This window comes from Erithacus rubecula (assembly GCF_903797595.1).
Source record: "Erithacus rubecula genome assembly, chromosome: 8".
Classification (NCBI taxonomy): Eukaryota; Metazoa; Chordata; class Aves; order Passeriformes; family Muscicapidae; genus Erithacus; species Erithacus rubecula.
Window position 1 is genome coordinate 26,491,435 of NC_136659.1, and position 25,079 is coordinate 26,516,513.

At 40.8% G+C, this 25,079-nt stretch overlaps 2 protein-coding genes across 2 annotated transcripts in view; one reads left to right on the plus strand and one right to left on the minus strand.

Moving 5' to 3' along the window:
* The window catches only part of HSPBAP1 (HSPB1 associated protein 1), a gene marked incomplete at its 5' end in the record, with an annotated part of 39,894 nt that extends 23,939 nt beyond the window's left edge, over positions 1–15,955 (minus strand). The window contains 2 exons of the mRNA XM_079310513.1: positions 3,642–3,827; positions 15,553–15,955. Of these exons, the coding sequence (XP_079166639.1) occupies positions 3,642–3,827; positions 15,553–15,955 (589 nt within the window). The remainder of the gene's footprint in view (positions 1–3,641; positions 3,828–15,552) is intronic.
* Positions 15,956–16,068: 113 nt separating this feature from the next.
* SLC49A4 (solute carrier family 49 member 4) overlaps positions 16,069–25,079 on the plus strand; it is a gene marked incomplete at its 5' end in the record, with an annotated part of 61,166 nt that continues 52,155 nt past the window's right edge. Inside the window, one exon of the mRNA XM_079310514.1 lies at positions 16,069–16,405. Within this exon, the coding sequence (XP_079166640.1) occupies positions 16,069–16,405 (337 nt within the window). The remainder of the gene's footprint in view (positions 16,406–25,079) is intronic.

Sequence of the window (25,079 nt, forward strand, 5' to 3'; positions counted from 1 at the left end):
AGTGGGTTTTGAAAAAGCATCTCTCTTCCTTAGTTAAGGTCTAGTTCTGACAGTTGCCAAAATCTGTTCTTCTCAGAGTGTTTGCAATGTGCACTAAGGAAAATGTTAAAAAAAAAGGTGTAATAGCCTTAGAAAACACTTAAAGCTCCATTAAGAATGCAAGTGAAATGTCTTCTGCATTTCTTTAAAGAAAACCAAACCCCCATTCACAGCTGCTGGGGAATTAAACAAATAATCCAAGCAAAGAATAGACATTTCACACTACAACAAAGCACAGGCATACTTACAAACAAAACAACCTGGCCATATACATCCAGCTCCCATAACCACTTTAGATTTCAGCTTTATGCAACATTTAATCAGTATACAATATTTGTAGTGTATTTTCAGCCTCTGATTCAACTACTGATTCTATAGTCACCTTTGCAGTCTCTCTCTACATCAAACCTCAGAGACCTGAATTCTTTTGCCATTCTTAGTGGTAAAATCTCTTGGCAAGATGGTCAAGCTGCAGCCCTTTCCTATCCAACTGCACATCTGACAGCAGCAGCTCTATCCAGCATTAGTAAGCAAAACATCCTCCAGAGATCTTGTGACTCAGAAATGGATCAGCATGACAGTTTTTTGTTCTCTCCAGCTTCTTTACAATAAATTCATTGTTGATTGATTTTACTATGCAACCACCATAAATGGTCAAAACAAGAAATTACTGTATATGGAAGTCAGTTCTCTGTAAGTTTTCTTCTTATTTTGTACTGGTGTGCTCCAGGCAGCCATCAGACACAATGGCTATAATGCTGTATTTTCTCTGTCAGAAGCAAGACTTCTGTAGCTTTGGCCTACATCAGAAAAATAAATCTTTTAGTGTGGCTGGAACCAGATGGGTAGGGATTTCCTGATTAATAGCACCTTCACTGTTCTTGTAATGAACTCTGGTACTCTCTTTGAAGGTATCTTTTGTCAATGCTTAGTCCTCTGACTGTATTTTTTCCCCCTTCTTATGGACACAAACTGTTTAACTTGTGTAATCAGACAGAATACTATCAGACAAAATGCTATCAAACACACAGGTACAAATAATATGCACAAATAATACTGCTAGCTCTCACATTTTTCCATGTTTCAAATGTGCCATCCACATTGATATGCCTCAGGAAGTCACAAACTAGAAAGAAAAGCAAACACAAAATCCATGCAACTCCCACCAAGTTGCCCCATTTTCAATTCTCACTTTTGTACATTAAGGAATCAGCTTGGGAAACCCATCCAGGCTGCAGATGTGGCCTAAAGAAAGATGAGGAGTTGCTGTAGTTAAGAGGTCTCCATTAATTTTGAGTCTTCCAGATGAACTTCACAGCTTAAATAACCTCAGAAACTCTGAAGCTGCCATTTCAGAGTGTCACTAAAATGAGCCTTTAAGCAGAGAGTAGATTTTTTCTTCTAAATTTCCAATTCCATAGTAGGAGTGGTCCCACCTAGTTTTAAGACAATAAACCTCTTGAGAACACGGAAGGAATATTCAGAGAGAGATCAATACAATTTAACTTGCATTCTAAAATACTAATTTTGTTCTCTCTCTAAGCACATGACTGGCTCCATTTCCCCTAGGAAAGTTAGCAGGAACATGAGAGGCCCTCATTAAAAGTAGTTTTAAGCATGCAAGAGTGAGATCAACCATCTTCCAAATGGCAGTGGCACATGGAATGTATTACATTATTTCAGACTCTGAGATGGCTTGGATAATAGCTTCACTAATATATTCTCCCATTGAAATTTTTTTATGGCATCACAGGTGCCATTCAGTTACAATATAACCCCTGAAGGCTATACCCATCTCCTTGAAGCCAATTCTAACCAACATTACCACATAATGGAGGTTCCTGGAGACAAACTGATTGCTGCACAGGGATAAACACCTTAGGAAAAAGCAAAATGCAGATAGATGTTTCAAGATATAAACTGCAATTTAAATCCACTCTGTATCTCTAGTGACTATAAGTTATTGTTAAGTGATGACTCTTATCTACTCAGTTGGTAGCATCAATCTGTGACTTAGCTACATAACACTCCATCAGTCCCATCAGAAACTCTGCCAGTTGGAACATCCATCTGGCTCACTCACAAGAGTGCCTACTAATTAATGGAGAGTAGGACCAAATCTACTCTTATACCTGGCAGGCCTTGAGTGTTACAACTCAGATATATTAACAACGTATCAAGGAAAGTGTCATACATATATATATATATGTATATATATATGTGTGTGTGTGTGTGTGTGTGTATATATGCTACAGCTTCTCTATTGGCAATGGGATGCATTTCACACTTAGTGCAAGAATTAGGTGGTACCACACTGAAGCAAGGTTTTAATTCTACACCTCAGTTTTCCTATCTGTATAAAGTGAGTAAATAATATGTGTTCCCCTCAGAAATGGCACAGAAATCATTCATCCATGCTGGTAAAATGCTTTGAAATGGTAACACACCAAGCATTTTCCCTCTAACACTTTTGTTTCATCATTTCTCTTGCAAAAATTGAACATGAAATAACATGGTCATGATGCTGTGAAGAAAGCAAATTTCACAGTATTAAGTAAGATAGTATGATGCAATCCTACCACTTTCCCTGGAACTGGCAGACCCTCTTCTGGAGTCTGTGCAGACTCTACATTCCAAGAAAGAGGAAGTCCAAGTGGAAAAGATTAGAAAACATAAGAAAGAATAGTTATGTGGGATCTAAAATACCATGACTATTAAATATTTTTAAAGTGGATTTTTCTGGCCTAAGTGTTAAAAAAACAATCCTAAATATAGTCAGGGTACTTTATAGGCAAAAAGGAGAAAGTACATGGCAAAATGTATTTTGGTAAGTTATTGGGAGGGCAAAGGATGTAAAGGGCAGGAAGAAAGCAGTGCATACATAACCTTTCAAGTGGATAGCAGATTGCCACCTTGGAATATGTTTCTCCTGTCTTCCTGCCATGGTATGAAACTCAGTCTGTCCATGGACACACTACTGTGTGGCTACAGACAGAGATGAAGTTGTAGGATTTAAAATCAAGTTGGAAAATTGTCTTTCCCCCACAGCATGTTCCAAGACGTATGACTAAATCTGGAGGGTTAGCAGTGAAATTATTGCACTGGTGTCAAATGATTTCCTTAATGCTTAAATTTCTATCTTGTCCTTCACCATAGGACCTTAAAATACTGAAAATCACCTAAGTCTTAAAAACCTCTAGAGGAAGGTGAGAACTACCACTGCTACAGATAAAAAGCCCAAGCCAGGCTAATTATTGAGCTAATTCCTTAACACAGTCAGGCTAATGAATATGGCAGCTCAGCTCACATGAACAATCTGATCATGTGTAAGACCAGGACCAAACACACACTACAAAGAAAGGAAGGAAAACTGAGAGGCTTGGCTCTTAAATGCTGGTGTTAACCACCAGACCTCCTACTAAGAATAAATACATGAGAAAGAGAAGGGAGAGTTCTACTGCTGGCCAAATCCCATTCCTAAAAACAAAGCCTGCAATAAAAAGCAATACATTAAAGAAAGAACACTTATAATGAAAAGGCAGACAACTGCAGGACCTAAAAAAGAGACTTGTGACATTAATGCCTGTCCACCTCATTCTCACCTAAATCCACAGTTTTCAGACCCAGCCTAAACTGGATTGTCTTTCCCTCCAAGACAGCAGAAAGGTAATTCACATTCCAGTGCAGGGCTGGCCAGTTGCCAACCATGTTACAGAAGACTGCAGGTTGCTGTAGAGACATCACAATTTCCTTGGTTTTCTCAGGAGTAAATGGTTTGACATCTTCACCTATGTAAAGAAAAAAAAACAGATGGAGAGAGATGATTTATCATACATGAAGTGTTACCTACCATCTTCCATGGGACAGAAATCAAGAACTAAGACCTCCTTTGTTTATGACTTATTGTTTTATTATATTTGTAGATTTTTCAAAAATCCAAGTTGTACTGCAAACACTGGAAGAACTAAAAGTTTAAAGTGGTGTATTAGCACATAAAGTGTAAAGAAAAAAATAAAAATACAAGGCACTTGTATTTTTCTATGCTTAGAATTTTCACTTCTATCTTAGGCAATAAGGCACTGTAGCCAAACTGCTTAGAAATAGGCTAACAATAAAATAAACTTGCAAATAACATTCAGAGTTTAGAGAACATAAATTTCATGAGTAACAGTCTTCCTGCATGGGATTCTATCCAAAATTGTAGTGTATTGTCAGAGATAGCAAACCAGCTCCCCATGTGTTCACTTTAAACAAAGGAAGAGTAGCACAACCAACCAGCAGGTATTTTTGAAGTGTTTTAAAATTTCATCAACAGAATTTCAGAAAAAGGAAATTATGCTGATCCAAGAACTAAACTAACCCAAGATTTCCATTTATTCCTTTGCTGTTTAGAGATTTATATGCCCCACTGAAACTGTCAAGCTGAAATGCTGGCAATCTTGAATTAACTCAGCACTATCAGAACAACTTTTCTTCAGGAACATATTCAGTGGTTTTTTTAAAGGAATGGCATCTCCATAGAGTGGAAGAGGTGGATTACAGCTTCAGATCATAAAAAACCCCATTCATTATTTTAACCTCTATTGAAGTTAACTCATGCAGAATTTGTATCTGTGTAATGGCTAAGATTTAACATATTGAATTGATACACATGGCTCCCCGTGACTTCCAGCAGTTTATTTAAAACAAACAAACCAATTCAATTCAATCATTGTATTTAGGGGTCAAATGATGGTCTGGCATACACAATGAGTTAAATAAACACAAACCAAGAAAGTTTCCTTCAGAGATAGCAGAGAGCCACCCACTCACACATGGGGCAACCCTGTGGAGCCAGCTGGGGGAAACAAAAGATGACCCTTTGGGAACAATGTCACTGAGAAAAGCTCTTCAGGATTAATTTAAACGCAACAAAAATCCAAAATAAATCTATGAATGCTGAAGTGGGAATGGCAGCAATAAGAGGTGTCCTGTGCATGCTGTGTGCTGTATCTTGTTGGTAATTTTTGTGAGTCCCTTTACTTTTGGCAGGGTTTGTATTCCCACATAGCTGTGCTTTTTTGTTTTCTAAATTAAGCTAAATTTTCTAAATTATCTTCACACAAAGTCAGTCAGAGGTTTTGGGGCTGGGATTTTCTAGAGTCAATGGGTCTCTTATTCCACAGACTTCCACGAAAACCAAATCCCTCACTTGTCACTCATGAAAACTCCACTGTGACGCTTTAAAACGAAAGACCTCTGGTATTTTATCTTCATGGAACATACATTTTGAAAATGGCTTCTCTTTCCTAAGGCAGATGACAGCAGTGAGCTTGGATTTCAGTTTGTTTTCCACATTTCCTCTCGTACGCAGAGCAACACTCGACAGGATGGTGTTGCTGTGACACAGGGATGTCTCTGACACTTGCCCTTCAGTCTCACACTCCAGCAACTCACACAACCAGGACATAAGGAGGCCTCGTGGGGAGCGTATGTTTTACCATATGGAATTCCCTGCCCCCGGGAGGAGCTCCGGGGCTTCCCAAGGGAGAGGTGAGCACACCTAGGGGGAGGCACAAAGACCATCTGCAGACACAAGGGCACGAGCTGCTGCCAGAGCTGGCTGCAGCCATGGAACAGGGGGAACTCAGCATGTTCCACAGGGACTCTGCTCAAGAGCTAAAGCAAGACTTGGTCCAGATCTGAACACTCTCAAGGGGTTTATAAAACTCCTGTCTTTCACCAGTGCAGTGATAATATTGTATACAGGTGGCTTTCACCATGTGGGAGCTCACAGGCCTTACCTACCTTTCAGATTTTCCAGCTCATAAAAATGAAATTACTTCTGCTTAGGCCATGTTTATCCCTGCATGGATGTCTTTTTGACTACTCAGGGATTTTTTTTTTTGCTTTAAGGGCACTACATTTAAGTATTTTAGAGGATATAGACCCAAATAAATGCAAGAAACTGGTGACACTTTTTTGGAGGATTTTGTAAAGCTGGCTTTTATTGCAAAAGCTTCAGGTTTATCCTGTAACTTCAGTCAACAGTTGGTTTGTGCTACAAAAGCAGAAATTTTACTGGAAGAGACAGGAAGGCTCTTTGAAGCCAACAGTTGATTCTGTGTGGCTTTCTAATGTGATTTCCACATGCACATCATGCTTTTGCAAGGTGTGGTTTGAAGCACAGTGCATACACACTCAGTGGGAACTACAATTAGGCTAAACAGCCTCTCCTCTACTGAATGACTGTCATGTCACCATGTTCAGTTGTAAAATATTCCCCTATAAAATTAACAAAAAATGAAAGAGGACAGTCTGTCTGTATGCCAATAATTCCTATCTTCAAACAGTATTAAAATTTTGTTAAATAAGTATATATCTTCTCCTGATGTAGATAATCACATACAATACATATAATGCACAATGCCATTTAAAATATTTTAGAAAATTTAAAGACTTAAATAAATATAGATTGGGGACTTTTGCAAAGACAAATGCAGATTCTTATTAGATCTGTGTGAAGAATCTGTGTCTTGATTTGCCTTTATGTATTCCTTGGTGAGAACAGAGTCAGCTAAAGATAATTCTTTCCTTTTAACACTTGTCATGCATATTTAAGTGCCTGCTAGAGAAAAGACACATGATAAAAGGTAAACACCATATACCACAGCAAATAGATATTATAATAATTTGGAGAACTTTGCTCAAGACCAACAGAGATTTCTGATGGAACCATATGCTGTAGGAGTGGGAAAAAGTAATTAAAAGAGATATCTGGAGATAGAAGACCTGAAGAGAGATTAGCAGTATTACAGTTTAAAATAATCTTTTCCTCAGTTATTGTTATCATAGTTTCACAAAAACCTTATAAACTGGGCTGTTGCTTCTTGGTATTTTATAGCCTGAGATTGATGGTAATTGAATCCAAGACAAAACCTGAGGTTGTGTAGCATATATAAGCACATACAGTTTGGATAAAGATGTGCACAAGTAAAAGGGGAATAAATAAAATGTGTAGCAAAGAAGAAAAATATCCATTGCACATCTTAGGTATTAAATATCAAATTCCCAGGGGAGATTGGGTAGCAAGAGAGAATAGAAATGCATATTCCCTTGAAAAAGAAAAGCTCTGTGGGAGTCTTCATTTTCTCAGTTGTACTCTGATCCACAAGAGAAAAGGAATACTTCAGCTTAGTTCTTTCTATCAGGCTCAACAAATGCTGGGACTTCACAGCACAAAAGGAAGCAGGAATAATTTGTCTCATGTTTTGATTTTACCCAAGGCATGTACAGAATCCAACCAGGAACTGAAAAAATGAACCAAGTTTTAGCTCAAGTTTTGTAACTGTGGCAGCTTATATAATTGGGAAAAAACATAGGTGTTCTTTAGAAAGGCAACACCTTGCAAAATAGAGATCTCCCAATTAAAAAAAAGAAAGCTCTCCAGTTGTCTTTACACAAAGTATTGTCAAACACTAAGCCTCATCCAGACTTAGCACTGAGAGCAGGTAAAAGAAAAGTAATGAATTGGCCAAGTACTCTCCAGCACAAAGAGAAAATAATTTAATGTTTCTGATTAATGATTTTTCTGAATAACTGAGTGGGATTTGGGAATTAAGAGTTTAGCACAGCAGGCAGTCTAACTAAAAGTGGACTTGATCAAAGTTGTTCAGAACTTAAATGTAGTGTCATTAAAAAGCTAAATGTACTGTCATTCATTTAAAATAATTTAGCAAATTATAAGAGTTCATTAGTGCGTGGCAGTTGGCTTCTGCCAAAACACCCTGCTGCTTAAATATGAGATTTAATTGAGAGGTATTAAAATTATTTTCTAAAATAGGGAGTACAAGGAAATCCTGGTAATGTATTTGGTGCATGCATCATCAAATTGTTTTTCTTGCAAATCTGTAATGCTCCCTTCCTTCTTTTATTAAAAAAAATGTAAAAAATAAAAAAGATATATAAATTTGTAATACATTAGTACAGAGCAGTGAAGTGAGTAAAAAAAAATCACCTAACCTCCAGAATCTCAACTATTCAACAACCAGGAATGGGAAAAGAGAAGGTATGGGGGAGGATGAGCAAGCTCCCCAAACCAAATATAAGTGACTTGGTTTGGAGGTCAGACTTAATGGTTTCACAGTACATTAACTCTGTAAATTAAAAAAACAACTTTGAATAATCTGCATGTGATTACAACACTATGCACTATAATCAGCCTCCTCTGGGCAAACAGAATGCCTCTAAATATACATGAGCAGTTTTCAGGATAGGCTGCACCAACATCTAGGTATTACTTCCTAGCCAGCTACTGCTGTTGCTATTAGTTTTGACTCTGGGAATGCTAATACTGTAAATGCACAGAGCCAGCAGGCAGCTACCCCAGATTTACAGATGTTTTGGTCACTGAAGGAGAGGTGGTCTCTCAGGATAAACCAGTCTGCACAGGTAAGACTGGCACCTGCAGCTCACCCTGGCAGCCAACACACCCTTCCTACCGCAGAGGAGGGCAGCCAAAGAAAGAAGAGGCTAAAAGAAGAATTTGGACTCACTTTCCTGTGCTTCTGTGGCAGGGCTGAGCATCTTACAGTTTTTCTCACAGAAGTCGAAGTGACTTCAGACATGAAATAAGATAGGAGTGGGGCCATGCCCAAACCTTCCGATAAAGAATGGGAATTGCTGCCAGACTCCTTCGGGGAGCAGAGGCTGAGCCCAGCACGCAGCTCAGGGAGGCACTGCTGCTGTAAATGACAGCGCTTCATCGCAAGCATAGGTTGAGGAAATTCTTCCCCTAAATCCCCTGAGGCTCTTCCTTTAAAGCTCCTCCTGAACCCCTGGCAGCTTCTGCCTGATGTGTCCCCTCCATCCTGCAGTGCAGGTTTAGAATGCAGTCGTGCCAGTTTCCAGCTAATGAACGGAACGCCGAATGACCTCAGCTCCTCTGGCCTCCTCCAGCAGAAGAAATGCTTGGAGGAAAATACCCTGGTCTTTGACCAAAAACTTCCACCAGGTATGAAAAGATACATAATTCTTCCTTAAGCTAGGCTGCCAAAATTCCACCCTTCTGTTAGTCTGTGGGGTGTAAATTACACACACCTGCTACTGAGGAAATTCAGTAGCCAAACTATGTCTTCCCAGTAGCCCACTGGCACTGATACACATTTCTGGCATTTCCTAAGAAACAGAAAATTTAATAGAAAATTCAATACTAATACAACATTATAACTGAAGGTAAGGGAACTGGCATGTCAGGAAGTTAATCTGTTTATTTCTAAGAAAGAAAAGAATTTGTCCATAATTTTGTAAACAAATTTATTTGTATTTCTCCTTTCTATTCCATGTCAGTGGTAAATATGAAAGCACTGCTCTTAAATAGATGAATACATGGTGTAAAATTCACTGTCAGAAACTGTAACCAATTGTGACTTTATTTTTGTTCAGTCCTGCAAATTTGACAGACAAGAACTCCAAAATGGCAACAACAAAAGAATCTAAATCTTCTCATTTATAATATTTTCCCATAAGCTATTGTAGTACATATTCAATAGTATTCTCAAAATACATATTTTTTCCTACAAGCTATTGTAATAAATAGTAATTAATACAATGGAGCCTTTTGAATTTGGTCCACAAAGGGGTTGTGATGGCAGTATACATGATCTTGTTCACTATTATATTGCACAGGATAAAAATTATGATTAATGACTGAGACAATTAGAGGTATAATTAATTGTCAGAATGAAATTATACTTTAAAAGAGTAAAAGAAGTTTTTGAATTATATAAATCATGAACTTGAAAGAGACCCATCATGTGAACCTCAAGAGAAGTTTCTGAAATGCACAATAAGGGTATTAGATTCAGGGATTGCCATTATTATAGGAATACTAAAGAAAATGCATAGCTATTATTCCACTGTTTACATCATTCCATTTCTTTCAGCATGGGCAAAACAACCAGAAGTGCCTTTATTTTTACTTCAAATTGCCATTTTTCTTTATAAAGGTTCTCATGCTTCAACATGAATTTTGTAGGTGAAAAAATGTTAACAGAGTATGTTTTGAATCCTGGGGTTCATACAGACTGTAAAAATATTGCTTTGACATGTCATCAAAAATACAGTTGACCAAAACAACCCACAAAAATGTGAACTACCAAGGTTTTCTGATTTAATTTTCGTCCTTAACATCTAGTTCATGTTAGTTCTGTTTCTTAATATAACTATTAAACATAAAATAATTTTTTAGCTGAAAAAGCACAGCCTTCTTACATAGAAGCTCATATTTCACAATTTTGTAATACAACAAACTGCTGCTAGTGATGTCAATATACCTTCAGCATTTTCCCTCCAGAGATTTCCTTTCTCTTTTTCAAATAACAACTGCCTGCAGAGTTTCTTTATTTGTAAACCCCAAGACTAAATATCAGAGAAGATCAAGGACTGCAGGTCCAAGTCTCTACTCAGATCTCCATGAACTCCTGTTATAATCAGCTGCATCTGCATTTTTGGAGACTGAAGGTGACCTTTAATTATGCAATGAACTATGACAGTGCTACTGCTTTGAATTTTGGAAGTTTCTTGCAATAAGCAAAATCTACCAAAACTCAGTATTTTTCAACCTATCAGTAAATATGGAAAACTCCTTTCAGTAGCAGAGCCTCCATATTTTCATATTCTTTTTAAAAATTAACATCCCTCTATTCACCATTGTCTGATAAAATACTAGTATTAGAGGGAATTATGTCTTTTATGTCTGGTGTTCAAAAGCACATGGTACATAGTATTTCAAGATAACCCCCTGAACATTAACAAAATAGTAAAACTGTGCAAGATTAAAGTTGTACTTTTATACCAAGACATCCAAACTACCTTAACATTGCTCTTTTAAAAAATACTTTTACAGAAGCTAAAATCTCATGCTACTGTATAAACTCCCAACAATTTCATTGTGTCTATGATCACAAAGCATAGAATACTTTAAACTTTATTCATATATGTACCTGCTGAAAAAAGCACAGACAAAGAAATAATCAATTCAGCCTCTTCTTTCTATATGGAACTACATTACAGGGTCACATTTCCAAAGAGACAAACAACATTTTGTGAGCTTTATGTCCTCAAAATGGGTTTGATCCCAAACACCTACCCAGACCATCAGGTCTTCAGAAAACTCATTTGCAGAGCTCACAGCATACTTATTGTATGACAGCTGAACATGACTACACCAACAGAAACAAACTCCCTAATGTCTACATTGTTAATTATAGCAGAGAGGTAATTAAGTTACCCCTTGCTGCTTCAATGTAAGACAACAGGAGAACAATGGCACAGTCTGATAAGAAATGAGAAACACACGCACCAGAGACACAATGGACAGAGCAGTACCAGAGCACCCTATCTCTCCTTGCTGGCATTACAGACAACGAGAGCTGCACTGAGGCACTCCTAGCACAAGGAGACAGTGGAGATTTTCACCCTGTAATTCCCAATTCAAGCCTAACGTCCTCCACCATCCCTGAGACAGCTCACTTGCATAATTCTCAGGTTTCTAGGAAGAGAGGAAATCATCAGTCTTTGAACTGAACTTCTTTAACATAACTTCAGGGTGTAAAATACTCCATTGATGTAATTTGTGGTTACTAGCACATGGTGGCCCCAAATAAAATGAGACAATATAGAGGCAGTAGTCTGCTGAAGCTGGAGTTCCAAGATAAACTCCCTAAAATGTCTAAAACATGGAGCCTGAAGGCTAAGTGAGGTAGGGAAGTAGCCAACAAAATTACCTTGATGAAAGACATCATGTAGCTTCCACCTCCCCCTCAAAGAATATGCATTCATCACTTACATGGTCATCATTAAGCAGGTGATGAATGGCAGAACAAGCAGAAATGGAGCCCAAAATGCTGTAAACATGCTCAAAGACCAAGTCAGATATGACTTTTGCATATTTCTTTTGAGAGCTGCAGTAAAGAACCTACAGAGTGGTGTGTAGTGAATCTAGTGACATGTCTTTCATTAGCCAGCCACAAAGGGAACTCCAAAATAAAAAGGAGCTATCCCACATCTCCCTGGAGAATCTTACAATGGGCTTTGGCTCACCACAAAACTGGAATCATCTACACTGCAATGGTCACTCTGCAGTGGGAATATACACAGCCTGCAATCAAAAGGTATAAATGAATTATCACTGAAAAACACTAAAGTTTGAATTTAAGAATAAAACGAATCAGCTTTCATATGCCAAAGATGTGTCTGGTCTGGATTTTTTCTTCTTGTTGAAACTAGAAAAAAGGAAGCACTGTAATACCTGAAGGACGAGGAAATCGTATGATGTTAGAGCTGGAGTTTACATACTTCTCAATAAAGAAGAAACACAAGAAAATCTGCTGAATGAATACACAGATTGGAAGGTGCCCAAACCAAGCCCAAGACAGAGCAGATTTCAACCAACCTGTTCCTGAGCAACTAGAAGAAAAAGATGTCAAAACTAAAGGAAGGAAGAACGGGATTTGCTCACACCTCACGGGCTCACCTTCAGAGGTGTTTTTCAAGATGGGGTGTAAAGAACACACCCATTACAGCTCCCTGCTACACCAGTGCTGTTTTATGGCAGCTCTGAAACTGCACTGTCACAATTCCTGCTGAAGTCTGGAATTGAGGGAAATCCCTGGTAAAGAGAACTTTTTTTAGATTCTGGAAGTAATTTTCAGAATCTGTTAAATATCATATTTCAATCTTTGAGTTCATTTTGGGTTCTGGCCATTTTGTGCCAAAATGCTTCTAACCTTTACAGGGTATGCAATCACTTGCTGCTTGTCACATTGCAAGATACAGGTTGACACAAGAAAGGACAATGCTGTTTATATACACGACATTAGGAGCTGTTGGGAGAGAGTGTAGGGGGACTCTGAAGTTCATCAAATCTCTTTGAAGAATGCCACATAGAGAGCAAATCTGTCAAAACCATGGTGACAGGAACGAGCAAATGGCACTTCCTACTGTGCAAGGAACTGGGGTGGAGCCATGGGGGATGCTCTCCTGCACTGCTGAGCACAATCATTACATGATAGATGTGTTTTAGCTCAACGAGACTCTCCAGATGCCTCACGGCTGTAACAAACCCATCAAAGCCTCAGTTTATATTAATAAGCCAACCTTAAATTGGCACACTGCAGGTGCCAACTTGTAAGCAGATCCACCAGGCCAGCCTCAGGGATGGGAAGAGCATTTGGAAGCAAAAACAGCCTTAGCCATGTAATTTTAGTCTGTCACCACTAGTCTATCAGAGCTCCAGGCGATCCACTCCTCCTAAGATGAATTCCAGAATGTTTTAGGTCAGACATGGGGAGAGAGGCATGAATATGGTCACACAACCAGCTCAGAGCTTGCAGGCTGGAAATGATGCACTTTCCAAAGGACACACTATTGTGCTTAGGCAATTATACCTGCATGGGCATCTGTATCACAGTTTTGGATCTAGGTGTCATTCTGTCCATGCAAGACCTGCTATAGACATGAAAGTTATGGACCAGGAGAGAAAATAACCTTTCTGCTTGACCAAATATATGTGCATTTCATCTGATAATATTCAAATCTCTTTAGCTACATTATAATGAGGTTAAAGCAAGAAAAATTTCCCCACCTCAAATATTACAAATGTCAGTAATGAGAACAGTAAAAATGTCACCACACGGAGAAAAGAGTGAAATTAGCATTTTCAGAGGAGTATTATACCCATGAGTGAAATAATGCAATCAGCTAGCTGCAAGATAAAGCTAATTTGGTTTCTAACAGTTTATCAACAATACACTGCTCCTTTACATTTACAAATTTAACCGATACCATATCCTGCAAACAAGAATAATTCACACAGAATATTACACTGTGTTAATTAAATAGCTGGAATAGAAAAGGTCAGGCCATGACTGAAAGATGCGCATATGGGTTGTGAAAAGATGGAGTGATTTCAAACCAAGCAATTAAAATAAATTATTTAAATCATCATTAAGTCAATAATAAATACACCTAGATATTATTGAGTCTATTTCGACAGCCCCTTTAAGTTTATTGCTGTTTCTTAGAAAGTTCTCTTTCTTTCTTGACCCATGAAAGTCAAAATATCTTGAAACCCATCATAAGATGAAATGTCTTGGATAAGTTATCAGAGTTATCCTGCTCATATTCAAGTTTTCATTTGACCATGTAGATAATAGGAGGCATGAGACAAGTTTTGCAGATAAAAGGACACCACAAAGCCCCATTTGCCTTATTTCTGCATGGGTTTCCTGCCACTAGAACCATGAAACCTCCACAATTACTACAGTTAATTGAAAAATGTTCAAAGAGAGGAGTACTTTTTCACATTGTTTACTTCTGCAAATAGCAGCACTTTGTCTCTGGATGAATGCCAGCAAATCACTTAAATTATAGTAGTAACATACACTTTTTAAATTGAAAGACATTTTGGCATGGGCTAAGCTATGCTGAGGTGGTAAAGTATGAAAAAGACTTAGTAAAATGGGGAATTAATCTTATTTGGAGCCCCAAAAGATCTACCAGAATATACATCAATCACAAGCAAGTCCAAATCTCATCCTATGTTTTTACTGTACTTTTGTCACTGTACACAGCAGCCTCAAATCTGAGTTTGCTGTATGTCCCCCCATTATTTAACTGTGTGCGAATTTTATTTTTCCTGGGACAAATTTTTCTTTTGATTATAGTTCTGCTGATTTCAGTCATCACATACTTCATTTTTACACTATCAGTCTAGGCAACTGAGCTATGTGGACTAAACAAAACGCAATGTCTGTTATGTCCTGAGAAGAATTTCATGGGAGTTTGTGGTTTTGGCTGCAAAATTGCGGGATGATGGCCACGTGTGAAATTCAGCTGCTCACTGCCCATCACCAGTTATGACACTGACACTGGACCTAAAACCAGTCTGTGGGGATGCCACTGTTCAGCTCTCCCCATTTAATTACACGGGCCTTCATCAAGCCGACTTCCAGACTTTGTGACAGAATGCCTAATCAAGCCACACTGAAATATCCCATTTTTTAGGGAAGATGAAGCACTGTGGAGCATATGAGCCATTAATTTTATGACAAGTGCAGATGGTTGATATACGGATAAATTCGCACATAACCTAATCTAATGAATATATACTTCAATCTATTTAAATGATAATACTAATGAGCATGGTGTTGCCCACATAATGATATATTTATTAACCCGAATTATTTTGAAATGGGTTTCAGTGCATTTGTGTCTGAAACCTGCTCTTTTTTTTCCCCTCCCAATTCGGACCGCGGTTGATTCGTTTCCACCAAAGCAGCACGATTTCCTTCTCCCTTTAAAAGGATCGATACCGAGGGATGCCCTGTGCAGCATCTCGGTGCGCGAGGGGCCGAGCGGGAGGAGCAGCTGATGGGGAGCTCGGCGGGCCCGGTCACGGCTCCGCTTCAGCCGCCGCTGCGCCCTCCCCATGCCCGCCCTCGGCCCGGCCCGGGGCCGCGCTGGGGCACCTACCCGGCACGGGGGGACGGCAGCTCGGCGCCCCGGCCATGCTCCGGCGGCTCTGCCTGCGGGGCGGCTCGGCCGGGCCTCGTTCGGCACCGCCTTGGGCGGCGGAAGGGGCAGCGCGGCCCGGGAGCCGCGGCGGGGCGGAGCGTGAGGGCCGGAGCTCCGCGGCCCTGCCGGTGACACGCGGGCGGCTGTGCCTGGGGCCCGCCGCGCTCTGCCCCGGGCTCCTCTCCCCCGCTCCCCGCGGGGAGCCGGCCCGCTGTCTTTCCCGTCCCGCACGCCCCCGCTGCCCGCCGGCGCGGCTCCCTTCCCGCGGGCGGCGGGCCCGGCTCTCCTCCGCGGCGCCGGTTCCCTCCTCCCCTCGCCGGCGGAGGAAGGAGGCGGCCGCCGGCCCTGCCCGACCGCGCATGCGGCAGTGCCGGGCCGGGGCAGCGCTGCCGCGCTCGGGGGCTGAAGTGTGGGTGTCCCTTCCCCCGGCCCCGTCCCCTCCTCCCCCGCGGGCCTCCGGCAGCGCCCCCGCAGATGGGCTTGGGCTGGAGCAGCGCGGAGGAGCGGCGGCCCCTGCTGCCGCCGCCGCCGCAGCCGCCGCCGCCGCAGCCGCGGGGGCCGGCGGGGGCCCCGGCGGGGCGGCTGCCGCCGCTGCTGTCGGGCCGCGTCTACGGGCGGCGGTGGCTGGTGCTGCTGCTGTTCTCGCTGCTGGGCTTCGCGCAGGGCCTGGTGTGGAACACCTGGGGCCCTATCCAGAACTCGGCCCGCCTGGCCTTCGGCTTCAGCGGCTGGGACATCGCCCTGCTCGTCTTTTGGGGGCCCATCGGCTTCGCGCCCTGCTTCTTCTTCATGTGGCTCATGGACAAGAAGGGTGAGCGGGGCCGGGGGCGGCGGGGCCGGGGGTGCGGGACTCCCCGACCCGCTCCTGTGGCTTCCCCGGGCCCGGCGGGGCCGTGTCCGTGTCCGTGTCCCTGCGGCCGGTGAAGGGGACGCTGCCAGACCGGGGACACTCGGGCCCAGTGGCCTCGGCCTTTAAAAGGGTTGACTAATACCCAAAAGGCATCATGACTGCTGTGTTCAGTACTGTGCCCAAACGAAGGCACATCAAAGTCCATTCACGAGGAAGATACTTAAGCTAAGCGGAATTAGGGCATCTGACGTCGCAGGTGAGGTGTGGGTCTGGAGCGCGCTCCAGTCTGTCATTGCTGCCCGGCTGTTTGACCTGGAGCTGTGATTTCAGCTGTGAAACAAACACACGTTTCTGTTTGCTTCGAGTAATGTCATCGCTCAGGGTGGCCATTGCATCCTGAAAGAAGTTCTTCATTTTCAAAAGCGGGCTGGACATGAAGTCTGTGGTTTTCTTTGCGTTGTGCTAGGGAGATACAAAGACAGGAAACACAGAGAAGTTGGGTTTCAGTGTTCAGGCCATTGCATCTTCAAAGCAAACTTACAGAAATGGTGTTTGTCTCGGGAGAGCTTCTCCAAAGTCTGTGTGGTTCCTCTGTGGACACCCAGGGGACCATTCCACTGAGGTCAAGTACCTGTGTTTGCAGATTTCAGCTTTTGGGCCTAAATTCACTGAAGGGATTTCTTTTAATTCCTGTTTAAACAGACCTCTAAACAGGAGATAGGCACCAGTGGACCCTTGTGGCTCCTGATCCTAAGTGCTACTTATTCCATTTATTTAGGAATTAATAGCTCATTTGTGGGAAGGGATGGGAAGAGGAAGGGAAAGTGAAAGCAGGCAGGGAGAGAAGTTGTATGTGAGAAGGCCTGTGTCAAAATTGAAATGATTTTTCCTAAAACTGAAGAGGCACTGGGGAAATAAAATTTACTGGGCTGAAAGTCATTCTCAAAATGAGTCCATGGTGGCTGTACATCCAGTTTTCTCTCAAGTAGTTTAGACTTAAGTTGGCAATATCTGTCTCGACTGATATATCATAGTGTTGTTAATTATCTTAAAATTAAAGTAAGTTATTTTGATTTGTACAGCTAAGGCTGAACTGCTCATGGCATGAAGGACATAAAGGTAAATGTGGACCTGTGCTTAAGGAGCTGAGTCTGTGTTTTTATTTCTACATTTTCTGTGAAGTTGATTCTGAAGAATGCAAGATAAGTCTGGAAAAGTTTTGAAGTAATTCATGGGAAAAGAAACTTTAGTATTTTGTTCTTCTATACTGTGATTAGTAGTGTAGTTGTGGGATTTCTTGGTTTAACGTATTGATTGTTTTGATGAGAGTATGTATACAGATATTCTCATTTTGTTAACTGATTGCTTTGGAGTTTTTTTGGTTTATTTGTTTTGTTTTGTTTGTTTTGGGGGTTTTTATTTGGTTGGTTTTGGTTGGTTTTTTTAAAAATTCCCACATTCATTGGAAGTGCAGATAAACACCCCCTTTGCTCTTGGTCTGTTGCTCTCCTTATTGAGAGAATGTTGGTAGACCTGAACAGAGCATCTCTGCTCATTTGACTGTGTGCATAAGGAGTGCACGTGGGCACTGGAACAAGTTCTTTCCAGATCAGCAGATTTTCTGAGGGCCCTGATTGCTTCCTGATATTTGTTACATGCTGCTTTGTGAGTCTGGGTGATTCCCACAGAGAATGTGGTGCTGTTCACTTTGGAAGTGATGGTTCATCATGGAGCAGAGAGGAGAGCTACTGAGCCTTGAGTCAGCCATGGGGTACACTTCCACTGGAGGCACGCTGAGGGGAGTTACCTGTTCTTTGGAGTCCTTGTGTTCCAGGAGGATCTTGACTCTACTGCTGTGAAGCTGTAAAGTTGGTTGAATCTGATCTTACAAGGGTAGTATTTCACTTGCTGTTACACTGGCTTTATTTTGGAGAAGCTATACCATTTACTCTTTGTCTTCAATCATGTCACTGGAGTTGGCTAGTATAGAAGCTGTCAGGGAAAAATGTATTTGTGAAGTGTCAACATGTAAAACCTGGCAAGTATCAGAAATATGACACTGTAGATGAGGCATGTCAGAATCTGAGAGGAGATTGTGCTGTTAGATAGTCCTATACTTCACAGTCAGAGGTAAATCTAACTGAAAAGTAGCTGCCTGCTGTCACTTAAGTCTGATTTTGTGTTATAATGCTTCAGAAGAAGTTCAGAATTGTTGGTCTTTTTGGTTTTAGTTGTGCATTCACAACACGTAGTTCACAGCATAAATCTGCATTTGTCCTAGACCTGTTAAGCATTTTGTGCACCTACTCCTTGTTTCAGTACTGGTTGTAAAGGTTTGGCCACTTTTTTTTTTTTAATGTTTTTCACTTCTTTACTAATTGGAAGTTGAAAGAATAAATATTTGTGAATAGGCATGTTGCAAGAAGCATTTTTTGGGTTCTGTGATCCAGTTCCATTATAGTTTCTCAGAGAAATGTGGGGCCCTCTGAGAAAAGACAACAGCAGTGTTTTTTTTTAGTGAAAGGTGTACTAAATAAGCTCTGTTCTTCAGTTCTGTACAGAAGGGTTCTAGGAGGGAGGAATTACAATTTTTTTGGCTTTCTAGCCTCAAAAGATTTTTTGGGCTTTATCTTTTTTCTGCTGGCCTGCTGAGGGTCTCTTCTGGATTCTTTCTGAAGGCCTGGTTGCAGGCAACCCAGGCAAGGCAGCTGGGGAATAGCAGGAATACTGGGAAGGGTATGGATGGTGTTGCTTCTGGCTCCCCAGGGAATCCTGCTGGCATCTGTACACCTCCCCAGAGGATGACCCAAAGGGGTCTTGGTGCCAGAAGCAGCATGGCAAAAAGTCTTGGTTGACTTAAGCCTGTGTTCCTATGGAACTATAGGGATATCGTGTTTTTTACAAAGTTGAGGGTGATTTTTCGTCAGGAAGGTAGTGATGGTCTTCACAAGGCTTCACAAAGAATATTCACAAAGAATGTCTTACTTGAATATCTGAACAGACTCAGAGAAGCCATTTTTTGAAGGGTGTTCAACACTGTTTTAAAGGGTCTCTGAGGTGCTGGAGGAAGCCTGGTTTTAGCCTGTCTCTGTAAGGTGTGTGAATTGAAAGCTATTTTGTATTTTTGCTGAGCTCTTGTCCTTCTCAAAAATACATTTATTTTCAGATGCCTAGTGAAGTTCACATATCACAGCTGAAAGTTCTTTGGGGAATGAGCTCTGTTCCTGTTCCTGCCTCCCAACTTCCTCTGGCTGAATGGATTCTTGTGCCAGCCCTTGGGGGTTTGCATGCTCCTTGGCTGGGTGCTGGATAAGGACACTGGTGACATCTGTCATGTTTCTTGGTCCTGTTCTGGGATGAGTGGATGTTGAAAATCAGGAATTATATTTGCATGTCATTTTTGAGTATGTGCCATTTTGAGTGAGTTTGATAACTCGTCTCCATTTATAGGATTAGAGGTGTTGTCTTGGTTGGTTTTGTAGTGAAGAAAGGTGAAAAGATAGAGGGTGCCATGGAGCTACATGTGTCTTATATGGTGCATTTTCTTTAGCAGTAAGATTAGAGAGTTCTTGTTAAAATTCCAATTATCTTTAGAGATTTAATAAGACTGAAATTAAATGGGAAATTACTTCAGTGTGCTATTGGATGGACCCTTGTTGTTTACATGATTAAAATTAGTTACAATTTGTCACATGGTGCTTGAGTGTTTATGTACATTTTGTGCCTTGAGAGTGTTTCATTTCCCGAGAACTGTAAATACAAGCACACATGACTGTTAGGATGTTTATATATCTAACTTAAAATCAAAAGCTTGCATACTTCCCTGGATCTGGTTCACCAAGGGGGTTTTATTAAGCTCCTAGTTACAAGGTGAGACCTAGAAGCAATGTATGTCAGTCTTCATTATGTTCCCATATAAGCAAGAAGAGGCAATGAAGAATGAAATATTTTACAATAGTTTAGATTAAACAAGATGAATAGAATGGTGATACTTTTCATTAATTTTTGGAATACATTGAACAGTTTTATATTGAATTTGAAGATGAGACATATTGTAAAAGTGGAATGTAATCTATTTCTTGGTCCTTTATTATAAAATTATATATGCTTATGTGGATTGCATAGACAATCTAAGTAACTTTATTTTGCTGGAATTAAATTTAAACGGCGATGTTATTCTAGTGATTACATTATGAAGTAGAGAGAAGATTTCAATAATCAGATTTTGTTTTTAATCAAGATTGGCTTGTCCACTGACACCATGAAGGTTTTTGTTTGTAAGAGTAGTTATTCTTTTCCTGAATACCATACTCTTTATTTTATTGCTGTCTCCTAAATCATGCATTATGGTTTCCTTCTCTGAAACATTTCATAGTTCTTTCTCTTCCACCTGGGAATTTAGAGATTAAATCCTTTAATGCAGTCTGACAAAATTGTCATGAATATTGAGTACAAGTACTAAATTGGACCTTACTAATATAAAAGTATCTGAATAACTGTTCTCCATATAGAATAAGCTACACATGATGTGTAATTGTGTTTGGCAGCTTTCATATTTGGAGTTCCTGGATTGTCACTTGGAGCTGTGTGCCTATGCTGGTTTTGCTTTCAGGTGACCTTTGGATATCTCTACTTCACACAGAGGGTCACTGGGACGGAAGGGAGGTGACTCCAAGTGAACTCCAACGAGCAGCAAGAAGCTCTTTCAGATTGAATCAAAGTTAAATGTGAACTTGGGGCTTCAGCTAAGAAAGGAGTTGGGGGAGAATGTCTTGACTCCTAAGAAGTGAAAGGTGCATGTATTTGATGAAAAGGCAAGTGGTTGGTGCACTTTAACCAAATACAAAAGAAGTTTGAAGGAAAATACCTGCGTAACTGCAGTCTGTCTCTCTCATCTGTAGACAGCTACCACATGCTTTTAATGATGCATATATCATTATCTTGTAAGTGATACTGATCCACACCTATGAAACCCTGTGAAAGGGATTAATTTTCCTAAGCTAACAAATCTTGGAAGAAATGAGAGGAAATGTTGCTTTTCATGTGGAGAGATGAAAGAAGCAATTAGCTGAATATAGGTAAATCCCACTAGAGCAGGTGTTTGATCAGCTTGGTTTTACAAAATTTATTTTTATGAGTGCTGGTGTGCATTTTTGTATAGACATACTTTTCCTCTATTTCATCAGAAGAAAAGAAAAAGGAAGACAGAACCAAACTTTGCTTTTTTGTTGCTTAATTTTGTATACTGTGGTTACATGAATGTCCACAGTGTGTTTGTGCAAGTGCTTCTAGAAGTGGAGACTCGTTAGAGAATTAATTGGCCCACCCTCCTTGGGTGCTTTGCATGCTGCAAAAGACCACTTGAGACAGAGTGATTAGCAACACAGAGTGCTTTAATTACCGGTGGTGAGTTTTATTAACATGATGCTGCTGGGGTTCATCATAGCAATGCTAGCTTGATTCTTAGTAGCACTTCCCTGACCTTCTGCTGGGCCAGCTTGAGTTGGAAAGCATCATTCTAGGTTGTAGATAGCTGTCTTCTACTGGAGCTAGATCTTTCTGTTGGGTGGATTCCACCCCAGCTCTGATGGCTGCTGTATTTCCATACATTCTCTTTATGCTGCTGTACTATGCAGCTGCTGTACCCTTTGCACTTTTCACTCAGGTCTTTGCAGATGTGGAGGGGTACTAGGACAGCTGTTTAAATACCATGTATTGAAGCATATCAGGAAGCTGTGTGATTGATTTAAATGAACCTTTCCATGGTGGAAAGTAAAGTAAAGTAACTATGTTTGCATATAGCTCATGTGACAGTAGTAATGGCCATGTTATCTGCAGATAATGCCCCTAGGCTTTGGTACACTGCACATACAAGCACAGTGAGCATGGGGTGGTGGCCATAAACTAAAACACAAGGAAATCCACCTCAGCATGAGAAAGAATTTTAGGTTGTGGGTGGCAGAGCACGGGAACATGATGCCCAGGAAGGTCGTGGAGATGTCTCCTCACTGGAGACACTGAAAATCCATCTGGATGCATTTCTGTGTAACCTGCTCCAGGTGACCCTCAGGGATTGGACTAGAGGGTCTCAAGAGGCCCCTTCCGACTCTAACAATTCTGTGATTCTGTATGTAACTATATACCTTGATGTTGGGAAATTGATGAATAGGGAAATAGTTTACCTCTGTAAAATATGATTCCTTGCTTTTCTTATGCAGCTGCTAACACAAGCAGAATTAAAGCACTGAAACATCCCTGGACTAGGTCAGGACACAGGTCCAGATAGGAAGATATTTTGTCAACAGCAGCTTTTAGAAGTTGACTATAGATGGTGCAATACCAGGGCAGCTGTGCACTCCTATCTTCCTTATTGTATGCTCACATGTTTTTGCTGCTCCTCATAACCTTCTCTTGACCCAAGTTCTTTCTAATATAACTGCTTCTTCTCTATTTCCTAACTAAGCTGAGTTGGGATATTCCTATCTTGTCCTCCTGTTTTCCTCTGTTCTCCACTCCTGTTGGTTGTTGACAAGTAGGAGAGGTTGGATGCAAGAAGCTCAAAGGAGTTAGAAAAGCCTGTGAATAGATGAGAAGAGGGAGAGAAGGGGAGAGTGTGGAGCAAGGTAGTGGGTGAAGTATGGGAGGTATAGATGCAGAAGTAAGATCTGGAGCCAGAGCGCAAGAAATGCTGGGAATGGGAAAGGTGGAAGAACGAGTTGAGTAGAAGGCACAGGGAAATGGATACTGGGAGGGGCAGAAGGAAATGGGACTGAGGTAGGCAGCAGCAAATGGGGAGGGGGCTGATGCCTGCACAGCCGTGTAGGTCAGCAGCATGGCTTGAGTGATGTGTCTTGAGAAGCGCTTTTGAAACCAGGAGCTGGGAATCTCTTGGGACACAATTGACCTTTTTGCATTTTCTTATTTCCAACAAAATCTTGGTGTTCTGCCTGTTCACAGCCAAACCTCTGAACTCTGCCTGGCCCTCTGTTGTCAGCCAGAGGGTGAACTGGCCCTTCCTTCAGCCCTGCCTGCCCTGCGGAGCTCTCGGGGCGCTGCTGACGCACGGGGCCGTGGCTGTTCCTTCTGTGTGGCTTTGGTGGTGAGGATGTCTGGCCTCGTGATGGAGGCACCAAAGGGATGAAGAAAAGGATGTGGCCCCTCTGGCTGGTATCTCTCCCCTTCTGGAAAGCCTTGTGGAATGGGACAAAAAGTGTTAAAATACCATTTTGTTTTGCACTGCCTTGCTGCATTTTAAAAACATTGAAATTTTGGCAGTCTCCTCTTCTGGGAGTTTTGGTAGGGTGGCAGCATAAAGGTAGCTGGTACAAACTTTTATAATATGCACAACAACAATAATTTCTCTATTATCAAAGTCCCCTGGGCTTTCTCATAGATTCTTAATATGGAAGTAGTTAAGTACTCGGGAAAGTTGTATGGCATTCATTTTGCTAGCTCTATGTTTATACTGTATTTATAATTCCAAGCTATTAGTTTAGAATTCTATTAAAGAGAAAAAGAGTAGATCAGCTGTTGTTCTGGAAAAGCTGAATCGATTGCCTTTAAAGAAAACAGAGACTTTTCTTCAAAGAGTTAACATGATATTTATTTTTTTCATCAGAAGAAATTAAGTATGAACAAAGAAAGACCATTTTCACTTGGTAATGCTGAACTAACCCCACTTTACTGTTTTATGAATTCTAGTAAAAGCATTACACGACTGCATAAACAAAATCATTTTTATTCATTATTTTCAGCAGGTGTTGTTTTTACACGTTAGTTTTGTGTTATGTTTTAGGAGTGAGAAACAAGTCTGAAGCAAACAAAAAAAAGAGGTTCATTACTTGTTAATAAAGTTTGGGTATTTTCTGCATTGCTGATGTTTCACCTGTGACTTTTTTTTCCTTCTGGTAAGAAATGCCTTGCTTGTGGGAAAGGAGTCATGTAAAACAGGGGGATTTGCTTGCCTTTTCAGATTGATGAAACAGTGTATAACACAGGTCCTGAAATAATCTTCCCTGTTGTGAAAATCTGTAGTCTGACATTGCAAAAAAAAAAAAAAAAAAATTGGTTTATATAAAACATTTGTTTAAAAACACCCAAACCCCCAAAACCATGGTAAGTGCTGAGAAGAGCAGAAGTAAATTGAAGAAATACAGTGTTTTGGCAGCTGTTCAATTATTTTAGAATTTTTTTCGGAGAGTATGTGAATTCTTCCACTGTCAGCGTGTTATAGCCTTACCTGAGAGCAGACCAAAGACCTGATAAAATTCTTTAAGAAGTTTTTTTTGTTACAATTATATTATTATATATTATAAACAATCTATGCCCAGCACCAGGGAAATTGTTGCTTGCCCTGCCTTTCTCCTGCTGGTGACATTCAGAGCTATTGCATCACTTCCTGCCATAACTCTGGTTTTTTAATGCTTCTCTCATGCACGTACTATTGCAGCTCTGTAGCTATGGTGTAGCTGTAATTGTGCTGCAGGAGCTTCTGATCAGTGCTCCAGCTTCCTCAAAAGCTGTAAATTAAGCTTTCTCATGCAGATTTTTTAGTAGAGAGGATTTTTTAGATGTTTCCTCTTTTTGGAGCTGGAGATCTGTGACTAAGCCAGAGGGAGTGACATATTTTGAAAGT